This window comes from Lacerta agilis, chromosome 14 (genome assembly GCF_009819535.1).
Source record: "Lacerta agilis isolate rLacAgi1 chromosome 14, rLacAgi1.pri, whole genome shotgun sequence".
NCBI classification, from domain to species: Eukaryota; Metazoa; Chordata; class Lepidosauria; order Squamata; family Lacertidae; genus Lacerta; species Lacerta agilis.
Genome location: NC_046325.1, coordinates 9,168,316 through 9,179,250, shown reverse-complemented (window position 1 = coordinate 9,179,250; position 10,935 = coordinate 9,168,316). Strand labels below are relative to the sequence as shown.

Sequence of the window (10,935 nt, the reverse complement as noted above, 5' to 3'; positions counted from 1 at the left end):
TCCCGGGCTGCAGGCGCACGATACGTTTAAGGCATGTTTCAAGCATGTGACTTCCTCCCAAAGGATCCTGGGAACTCTAGTTCCCTGCTCACAGAGCTGCAATCCCCAGCACCTTTAGCAAACTGCAGTTCACATGATTCTTTGGGGGAAGTGGTGTGCTTTAAATGAACTTTCTGTGCATGATGTGGATGCAGCAACAGTTTCTCATCTTCTAATTTTGGGACTGGGGTGGGGGAGAATGCTCTTTTTAATGGTGTAGAGCATGGCACCAGTTAATTGTGAGGAAGGGGGTCTTTGTGTGTGTGTGGGGGTGCGCTTTTACAGTAAAAAAAAAAAAAAAAACACAGCAAGGCCCGCAGTAGGCCTCCATAAGGTGCCCAGTGCCCTCACTTAAAATGGCCGCTGCACACTCACAGGCATTTTAAAATTTCCCAAGTGCCCTCACCTAAAATGGCCGCCGCAGCTTCGCATGTTCAACACACACAGTCCCAAGTGATCAATACCACCAACCAATGTGTTCCTTTATGTAAAATGCATCTCTGGGTTATTTGTGGGGCATAGGAATTCGTTCATTCACATGAAAACAGGAGCTTCCAGAATACTTTCGGGGTCAGAATTTCAAAAAGCAAAAAACCCCACAGCAACGCGTGGCCGGACCAGCTAGATTCACATAAATATTATCTCTATATATATATAAATAAATAAGTGTGGCTCAGCTCATACTTTTTAAAAGTTTTTATTTATACTTTCCAAGTTTATACATTTCATTAGCTTTACAATCAGTGCAACATTTCAAAATTTGACTCCCCCCTCTTTCTGCAGTTCCGTAATTTTTTTTTTTTAAAATACCTTCTGCATATCCAAATTCATTTAACTTGCTCATTTAATTATCTACTGTAAATATATACTCTTTTGAAACTGCTGGTTATTACAATAATCCTGCTAATGCTTTTATCTGTTTACATTTTTGCAAGGAATTCCCCCCCATATAATGCATTTCTGTATGTCATTTTCACTACAATGAGCATCTTTCTACACTTTTTTTTGGCTGCTGTAGTGGTTTTAGAGTGTTGAATTAGGACCTGGAAGACCTGTGTTCAAATCTACACTCAGCCATGAAGCTCACTGGGTGACTTGGGCCAGTTCCTATCCCTCAGCCTAATCAACCTCACTTAGAGGAAAGGTGGAAGAGGATTTTCAGTAGGTGAATAAATAAATTGGCTGCCTTATTGTGGGAAGTGCACATTTTAAAGTCATCAGTGTCAAGCCTGGGTTGCATCATCGTTCAGTGTGACAAAGTCTTTTCAGCTGAGACCCAAACGCAAACCACCTGTGTCGACCTCTTCCTCCCTCCTGCAGGAGATTTTGTCCTTATGGATCCAGCCGGGAAACCCAATGGCTCCATCTGCCTACGTCTGGAGTGGAAGCTCCTTTACATGCCCCCGGAGGACTTCCGCCATCAGGCATCCTCTGACTGGGAGCAACGGCGGCGGTCTTTAGAGCTGAAGATCGAGGAAGAGAAAGCCGAGCTGCGAACCCAGGTATGTAACGTCAGTGTCAAGGATCGGACTTGGCTGCCACGCTTCACAGGCTCCTTGGCTGTCGCAGAACAAGCGGGCCAGTAAACCACACAGTCCGAAGTTGGAGTTAACTCTCGATTAGCAAAAAAACCCGGTCCCCACCGACTTGGATGAGTGTCAGGCCTAGCGAGATCAGTTGAGGACAATAAAGGTCCCCACCTCCCCACAGCTGTCTATGTCTCCTCCACTCTAGGGCTTTTCCTAAGCCAGGCATGTCTGAAGTACGTTTTGGGGGCCTAATCCGCCCCCCCCCCCGGCTGGTTTAATCCGTCCCCTGCGGCAGTTTATTTCTTGGGGTCAAATCCTTAAAAAAGCTCAACAACAACAACAACAACAACTTTGGCCGGCCCTCACGCATGTTCACTTCATCAAATCTGGCCCTCTTTGAAAAAAGCTTGGGCACCCCTGTCCTAAGCAATCGGAGACTGTTTCTGTATGCAGCCACTCTCTCCTCCGCTCTCTTCATGCCTCTCCTGATTCTAGGAAATCTGGGAAAGGGAGCTTGTTGCAGAAGGGGGGGAGGGGGACACCCATGCCAGGCAAATCTCTGCCTGTTGGCCTCCCTCCTCCCCTGCTTCAGCTTTTTCCTCTGGTTCTGGACTTCCCTCTGCCACAGACTCTCCCCTGGACTCACTAAGTCCTGTTATCTCTTCAGCTTCTGACGCTTCTTCCCAGCTTTTCCACTTTGACCACTCTTCGTCGTCCTACCGCCAATCCTCTGGGTCTGAGCTGTCTTCCCTTGGGGGTTCATCAGCTGGTTCCTCTCAGCGTTCCTCTGCGTCCAACTACGGCAGCTAATGATAGGCGGACCCAACTACTTCTAATTTTGTCCTCGCCTGCCTCCCTGATGAGTTCCACAAGGGCCACGCTTAGACTAAGGAGGAGCAGGCTTTATAGCCAGAGCCATATATAGCTGGTTATAAGGCAGGCAGAGGGATCTGGCTGGGGGCAGACTAAGGTTGATGGGCCAGCACCCTAATGGATAAGATTCTGCTGCTTAAGGATCTTTGTAGCGGCCTCACCCTGGTTGGGCCATAAGCGTTCATCTGCAGGCATAGGCAAACTCCGGCCCTCCAGATGTTTTGGGACTACAATTCCCATCATCCCTGACCACTGGTCCTGTTAGCTAGGGATGATGGGAATTGTAGTCCCAAACATCTGGAGGGCCGGAGTTTGCCTATGCCTGATACAGCAAGGAAGAGGCTGTGTCAAGGCTTGAGGCTGCACCACCCAAGTGCAAATATTTGTCTTGCCTGCAAATTGTATCATCCTTACAATCTCAGTTACTTTTAACAAAACCCACTTACAAAAAGGCTTCCCGCCGCCCTTTCTATTTCTGCCGTTCAGCCTTTGCATATCATTCATCGTGTTAGGATAGCAGAGCGGTCTAAGGCACTGCATTCAAGTCACAGTCTGCTCTGGAGGCATGGGTTCGAATCCCACTCCTGGCAAATAGTTTTTTTGTTTTGTTTGTTTTTTCCAAAAAATTCCACACATACAAGAACAAACGAAAACATCAGAAATAAAAGATGAGCTAATCTTACATTGTATATTCTTAGACTGCAATAATTATTACAGTGTACATAATAAAACTGTTGTGAAATCTAAGACAACTATATAAATATGATAACATTACCAAGCATAAACGAAAATAGATAGGGGTAGAGAGAAAAGATGAAAGGAAAAAAGTGAAAGAGAAAAAGAAAGAAAGAAAGAAAGAAAAGAAAACAGCGGAACCGAAAAACTATTTAAAAAAAATAAAGGGTTAGAAATCTACCGGGGTCTCCCTGCACAGGGCTGCAGCTCAGTAGCAGAGCCCTCAGTATTTGGGAAAGGCTCCCAAAGCACATGCCTTCACTGCCGAGCCAAAAAAATAAAGCGGGACATGAAACAGTGGCATGAAAAGTTACAGGGTTTCCCTGCAGGAACCTACAGGGCATGCACTGATAGGAACCTTTTGCACAGGTAGGAACAGTACTTTTGAGCGGAAAAGTGCAGAACCGCCCTGATACCATCATGCACAGAAATAATCGCGAATGCACAATGAAAAGGATGCCTGGAGAGGACCACGGACTGCCAGTGACTCTCCAGAGTTTCAAACAAGACCCTTTCACAGCCCTAATTGCTGGGGATTACAGCTGGGGACACCCCTCTCCTGCTAACAGTGGTTTTTTAAAATAATAATAATAATAATAATAATAATAATAATAATAATAATAATAAAAACACTGCAAGAGGAGTGCTGGGAAAACTGTGTACCCATTGGCTCTATTCATTTAAAGTCCTCTTTTGCCACTTTAAATGCTCCAGGCTTCGCTCAAAGGATTCTGGGAGTTGTAGTTTAAGGGTGCAGATAGATGTTAGGATACCCCCGCCAGTCCCCTCACAGAGCTGCAATACCTGTAGTGGTTTAACAATCAAACCTGCTCCCTTTCCTGCAACCTCAAGATCTACCACCTGAGTGGGTCCATTGCACTCCCTTCACTAACGGTAGGACCTGCCCTGGCAGTGGAGAGAGAATGCCAAGCTGACCGCTGGCTTCTCTCTCTTTCTTTAACCAAAAAACGAAACAAAACACAGGCAATGATTACAGATCTCTCGTGTGCTGTTGTTGCAGTAGATGAGTGGAAAGGAGCAGTAAGCTTTAAAATCAGACCATAGCTGTCAAGTTTCGGATTTGAAAATAAGGGATCAGCAGTCTCACCTATCCCGGGGACAGTCACATGTCAGTGGTGGGCGGAGCAGCAATGTAAACTCCTAGCAGGCTTGGGCTCGGAGCGGAGCAAAGAGGAGGGCAGCCATGTGCTCTGCGCGATGGAGCCCCATCGTCTTCTTGTCTGATCCCATCAAGACAGGACAGGAAGCAGCAGCTGCTCAAAGGCATCCAGGCTCCGCCCGCTAGCTAACCCTATTGGCCGGCTGAGGGGCTCGGCGGCAGCGGATAGGGGCTGATGCAGGGGGAGGAATACACCCCCCTGTAAGCACGGGAAACGGCTCCCACTTGCTTTGAGGGCTGAGGCTTTTCTCTCCAAGTAGGTGAGGTCTTCCCACCCAGTCTCTGGTCAGCAGGGGAGGAGCTGCTTCCATTAAAAACGGGAAATTTAAGGGAAATAAAAAATAAGGGAGAGCAGCGGGAAACTGCTTGGAATAAGGGAGAATCCCGGGGGAAACGGGATACTTGACAGCACTGAATCAGACGAACATTTTAAGTAAAACAACTCTCTGATACGGCGCCGCCACAAAACTCAGGATGGGCAGTTGGAGATCATGAATTCCTCGAGATAAGTAGTTATGAAAGTTAAAAACGGAAACCAGAGGGTGCCAGATGGCTTCTCTTATGCCCGTTCAGGTCTCGCGAGAAAGTGGTAGGGAGCGTCTGCCTTCCAGTCTCCAAAGGAAAAAGCCACGACTCTGTGTGTCCGAGGTGGAGAAACGCATTCGGAAACATGGCAGGCCAGAAAATGGAGCCATCCAGCAGGTGAGAGATGAAGACTTTGGCCCCGTGTGTGCACTAAACATTTAAAGCGCTCTTATGCCACTTCAAACAGCCATGGCTTTCGCCCAAAGGATTCTGGGAGCTGTTGTTTGCTAAGGGCACGGACAACTCTGGGGTTGCAGCGCTCATCTCGCTTTACTGGCCGAGGGAGCTGGTGTACAGCTTCTGGGTCATGTGGCCAGCATGACTAAGCCGCTTCTGGTGAACCAGAGCAGCACACGGAAATGTCGTTTACCTTCGCGCCGGAGCGGTACCTATTTATCTACTTGCACTGCCATGCTTTCGAACTGCTAGGTTGGCAGGAGCTGGGACAGAGCAACGGGAACTCACCCCATCATGAGGATTCGAACCGCCGACCTTCTGATCAGCAAGCCCCAGGCTCTGTGGTTTAACCCACAGATTTTTTTTGATTGCCCTAAGGAGATTGCAGTCCGTAAGGGCTCATACACACTTCCCACATTTAGGAGAAGCTAAATTCTGGAGCGTGTCCAGCCCCTCCATATGAAAGCAGGCTTGTATACTTGCTTATTCAACACCAGTGGTTCTGTTAGGAGTCAGAGGAGAGAAGCCCCATTGCTGTGCTGTTCTCAGACCCTGACCTCGGTGGGGTTTGTGTCTGCGCAGGTGGCTCTGGAAGGAGTACGAAAGGAAGAGGAGCACAAGGCGGCAGAAGAAGAAGAAGAGATGACTGCAAGTCGCCAGGAATCGGAAGGGAAATCAAGCCCACCAGCTGAAGCAGCCATGCTTAATGACAATGGTACTGTCACAGAAGGCTTACAATCTGTAGCTCTCCAGATCGGGGGCGGGGGGAGAGATGGGACTGGCGTGTCTCCACTTGCTGCCGGACTCCAACTCCCATCAGCCCCAGCCGGCATGGCCAATGGTCTGGGATGATGGGAGATGGAATCTAGTAACAGCTGGAAGACGAAACACTGGCTCTTACTGTTATGGGTGGTATCGGGCTACTGATGCCCCTGGAGCAATGAAACGAAATATGAGGTGTGACCGGAAAGTTCGGTGAATGGTCACAGAAATCGGACAGTGAGAAAAATTCAAACATACAGTAGGCACTGGTAACCCACAAAATGCTCACAATGAGTGGATTAAGCATTTCCATGAAGGGCAGCAAACCATCAAAGATGACCCTCGGTCTGGCAGACAGTCAAAGGAGCAGAATGGCAGAAAATGTCGGCAGAATTTTCAAGTTATCGCTGCGGGATCGGCGTTTGTCCGTCCAAATGATGGCGGAAGAATTGCATATTCCCTGTGAAATCGTTACTGAGGGTACCGAGTTGTCCCGCCCTCCGTATTCTCCCGATCTGGCCCCATCGGATTTCTTTCTTTTTCCAAAACTGAAATCTGCACTGAAAGGGTGCAGATTTCCCAACATTTCACACGTCCAAGCTGCTGTGACGAGGGAACTGAAAGCAGTACGAAAAGAGGACTTCTCCAGAAGTTTCCAACATTTCTACGAATGTTGTCAAGGGTGCATTGTATCAGAGGGGGCCTACTTTGAAGGCCTGTAAGGCATGTATGTTCGAATATTTCTCGGTGTCCGATTTCTGTGACCATTCACCAAACTTTCCGGTCACACCTTGTAAATATTAGAACCAAGCCTAAGATCAGTTGTGGCATAAGCTTTCCTGGACTAGGTGAGTGGAACAGTGAGTGGAACAGGAGCGGGGGGAAATGAATAAGGAGGCTGTCTGTCTCTCAAATCTTGCCTCTAGCCTCAGAGAGACCAGATCCTTCCAGTGAAGCCCAGACCACAGACAGCGACGAAGTGGTGGTGCAAACATCCGGGCTCCAGGAGTCTCTGGGACCGGTGGGTACTGGATTTTCTAACCTTGTAGGGCGTGCGTTGAAAACATTGACCAAATACAATTTGAGGTGGGCTGATTTAGCGCTGACTGTACATGGGTCACAGTGTGCCAAGAGGGTCTTCCCTGGGCCCCACAGGGTCTCATGCCAACTGCTGGAATGAGGCATGACGGAAGTCTTATTTCGCCAATAGATAATACATTTATTTTATTTTTACACCTTAATTACAGTGCGGGAACGATTGCATTTTGACATTGGGTGATAGGTAGGTGGTGTCACACACCTGATAAACATGGCCGTGTGGGTGTGAAGATATGGATCTGACCCACCCGCCTTCCTGATCCAGTTCCCCATCTCTCTCTTCTCAGTGAGCATCATTCTACTCAACTGATTTGCCTCTTGGTAAGCAAACGTCTTTGCAAAGGTTTTATTCCATTCCTATTCCTCTCCCACTTTGACCGGCAGCCTTCGGACAGGATCCGTGTGGAGGTCATCTCCCTGAGCCTGCACCCGGACAGCCCACCCATTGCTGATGAGAACATCCAGCAGCTGTACGTGGAGTATCGCTTCCCTGGCCTGCTGCTGGAGGAAACGGAGACCCCCTTCTCTTTGCGGAAGCCCCAAGGAAACCAGGAAATCTACTTCCACTTCAGCAAAGGTGAGGAGGCGTGTGTCTGGTTTCCTTGCTGCAGAAGGAAACCGTGATCTATGGGAAGAAAAACCCATAAACTTGTAAGAGCTGGCATGGTCTACAAGGCCCCCTGCTATATTGCCAAACTTACATGCCTCTAAGCCAGGGGTGAGGAGTTTCAAGCCTGGGGGCCAAATGTAACCCCCCCCCCTCCCAAGCCACACCCCTCACTGCCTCTGACTTCACAACTCTCCTTGAGTATTTTTGCCTGGCTGGAATGTGCCCTTGAACTCCCAGGCCTCTTACCTGCCAGACTGGAGTTGAGAGAGAAGTGTGCAACTCCTATAAAGGGTAAGGGGACCCCTGACCATTGGGTCCAGTCGTGTCCGACTCTGGGGTTGCGGCGCTCATCTCGCTTTATTGGCCGAGGGAGCCGGCTTACAGCTTCCGGGTCATGTGGCCAGCATGACTAAGCCGCTTCTGGCGAACCAGAGCAGCGCACGGAAACACCATTTACCTTCCTGCCGGAGCGGTACCTATTTTTCTACTTGCACTTTGACGTGCTTTCGAACTGCTAGGTGGGCAGGAGCTGGGACCAAGCAATGGGAGCTCACCCCGTCGCGGGGATTTGAACCACCGACCTTCTGATCAGCAAGCCCTAGGCTCTGTGGTTTAACCCACAGCACCACCTGCATCCTAGTGGAACTCCTATAGCAAAGGTTTTTTTTTTTGGTTTTTTTTAATCACACCTGTTGGCTCCGCCCACTTTTGTATGTAGCCCCGCCCAGGAGTGAATGTTGCCCTCGGGCAGAGAAAGGGTCTATACCAGTGTTTCTCAAACCTGGGCCTCTAGCTGCTTTTGGACTACAACTCCCATCATCCCTAGCTAGCAGGACCCAGTGTTCAGGGAAGATGGGGATTGTAGTCCAAACACAACTGTAGACCCAAGTTTGGAAAACACTCATCTCGGAGTGTGGAACATTTTACAAAGACCATTGAGGGCCACACTCCATCAGAGATGAACTCTCGGGGCTGCATTATGATTTATTAAATTTGTATTCCACCCTATACCCATGGATCTTAGGGTGGTTCACAACACACAGCACCCGCCATTTCTTCTCCCCCCCCCCTGAAATTCAGCTGCCCAGTCCTTCTCTAGGTCCTTGCAGCTGTTTATATCAGAACCTAGTTCCCTCTACAACAGGGGTTGGCAAGGTTTACCGGCCATGGGCTGGATCACTTCCACGGAATCGTCCGTGGGCCGGACTGGTGCAGCGCGATGCCAGAAATCGCGTCTGCGCATGTCCACAGCACCAGAAATGGCTTCTGTGCATGCCCAGATGCCAAAAATTGCTCCTGTGCAGAAGCAATTTTTGGCATCTGGACATGCGCAGATGCCATTTCTGGCACCACTCGGCGAGTCCCCATGCCACGCTGCACTGGTTTATCGCAGTGCGTAGAAGACTTGCCGAGCAGGCGGCTGTTTGTGGGCAGCTCGTGGGCCGGTAAAACGGTCTTCGTGGGCTGCATCTGGCCCATGGGCCGCAGGCTGCCGACCCCTGCTCTACTACACGCTTTGGGATACAATGCTCAATAGCACCATCTAGTGCACACCTGAAGGGCTCCATGCTAGTTTATGCACTACTCTTGCTTCCAAGAGTGGGATTCACAATTCCCTTCCCCCACCCAAACCTCCCCCAATTTTATCCCCACCATAAAAACAACCCCACAAGGTGTGTTAGGCTGCAAAAGATACCTGCAGAAGTTTATTTTTCTGTGGCCATTTTAGAACTCGCCTCCCAGCCCACCGCAGCTGCAGCCATTATCCCATGTCAGGTCTCACAGACAAAACCACCATTCAGACCTAACTCTAAGCTGTGCCTCCCCGCAAAGGCCAGCACCTCCCATCTTCATTTCCCCTTCTTGCAGATGGCTACTCCACTGGGGCAAGAGTCAGCTAGGATCTGTTATATGCCACTGCCTGCCCTCCTAAATCCCCCCCCCAACCAGTTTGAGGAACCCATGTTCCACAAGGCCCATTTTCCAGGCATAAGGCAGGATTGAGACCACGGGATGAAGAATTTTGGCCCCAAGTAGCAAAGGACTAATTCCATTGTGGACCTCTCGTTCTGGAGAAGGCGTTTTTTATTATTGACAAGCATGGTTTTTGTCTTAACGCGTCTGTTTTATCTGTCTCCCTGCACTCAACACGCAAGTGCTGTATCACAGAGAGCAGCAGCGGCTCCAGTAAATGTCTTCCTTGAATTTTCCTACTGCAGTGATCAAAGTGGACCCAGACCCAGAGAGCCTTCAGAGGCAGCTGCTCTTTTCTATGCTGGAGGCAGAAGAGCCCCAGCATAACTGGTGAGTGTCGCGTTTCTCTTCCCCTGAAAACCTCAGTCGAAAAAAGAATGATCCCAGTATTCATAGAGTCCTCTTCCTTGACATAGGCTGCAATTTGCAGTGGTGAGCGAACCGCTGCCAGGGACCGGAGGAGAATGCGAAGATGTCGGCTTTGCCTACCTGGACTTGCGGGAGATCCTCCTGACAGGTAGCGATATGCTGGAGCGAGAACTTGACGGTAAGAAGCTGGCGACTCGCGACAAAACTGAAGCCGTGTCAGAAGTAGCCTTCTTAGCCCTTCCAAGTGATGTCGGACTACAACTCCCATCGGCACTAGCCACGGATGCTGGGAGTTGCATCCCGACATCCGGAGGGCACCAGGGAAGGCTGGTCTACAACTATGCCGGCTTGCTCTATGCCACTTGTTCTGGACCCGCCATTTCAAACAAGCCCTAGCGGCTGTGATGACAATCTCCTTTGGTTGCTGCTTTTTATCGACAGTGGATTGTGCGATATTTAAAAACCAGCGCTTGCAGGTTCCCCCCATGCACCCGTAACAGGAGTGGGTGCTGTAACCTTAGCCCTTGTTAATGAAGACCGAGACTCTCCTGCTTTCTTCAGTAATAACAGACTTGGTTCCACATCTTTCGCACACAATAAACTATTTTAACCTTGTCATTCTAGTTATCAGTCCGTTTGATCCCGACGCCAACATTGGGAAGCTGAAAGTTTCCATGGAAGCAGCTTCTGCCCTGAGAGCCATTTACTGGGCAGGCAAAAGGAAGAGCAGTGAGGAATGATAAGCTGAAAGGGTGAAGACAACAGAAACTTAACAGGATTCCATGACCAAAAAGATGCTTCGGGGCGTTTGACACGAGACAAGGACGAAGCCAACCAATAAACTTTCCAAATACTTAAAAAAACATTTTTATTGATCAATATTTTTTTTCCAAAGTCAAAAATACCGAGTGCTAACGGCTACGGGGTGGAGGGGGGCGGGGAGAAAGGAGTTTTGAAAAAGCCTTTCCCTGCCCTCCCATGGGTGGATCACCGACTCCCCCCCT

General features: G+C 49.2%; 1 protein-coding gene across 1 annotated transcript in view; it reads left to right on the top strand.

Moving 5' to 3' along the window:
- Positions 1 to 10,327, top strand: part of RPGRIP1 (RPGR interacting protein 1) — a 36,269-nt gene extending 25,942 nt beyond the window's left edge. Inside the window, exons 17-23 of the mRNA XM_033168190.1 lie at positions 1,360 to 1,541; positions 4,930 to 5,058; positions 5,701 to 5,833; positions 6,807 to 6,901; positions 7,363 to 7,555; positions 9,808 to 9,892; positions 9,979 to 10,327. Of these exons, the coding sequence (XP_033024081.1) occupies positions 1,360 to 1,541; positions 4,930 to 5,058; positions 5,701 to 5,833; positions 6,807 to 6,901; positions 7,363 to 7,555; positions 9,808 to 9,892; positions 9,979 to 10,327 (1,166 nt within the window). The remainder of the gene's footprint in view (positions 1 to 1,359; positions 1,542 to 4,929; positions 5,059 to 5,700; positions 5,834 to 6,806; positions 6,902 to 7,362; positions 7,556 to 9,807; positions 9,893 to 9,978) is intronic.
- Positions 10,328 to 10,935: the final 608 nt, after the last annotated feature.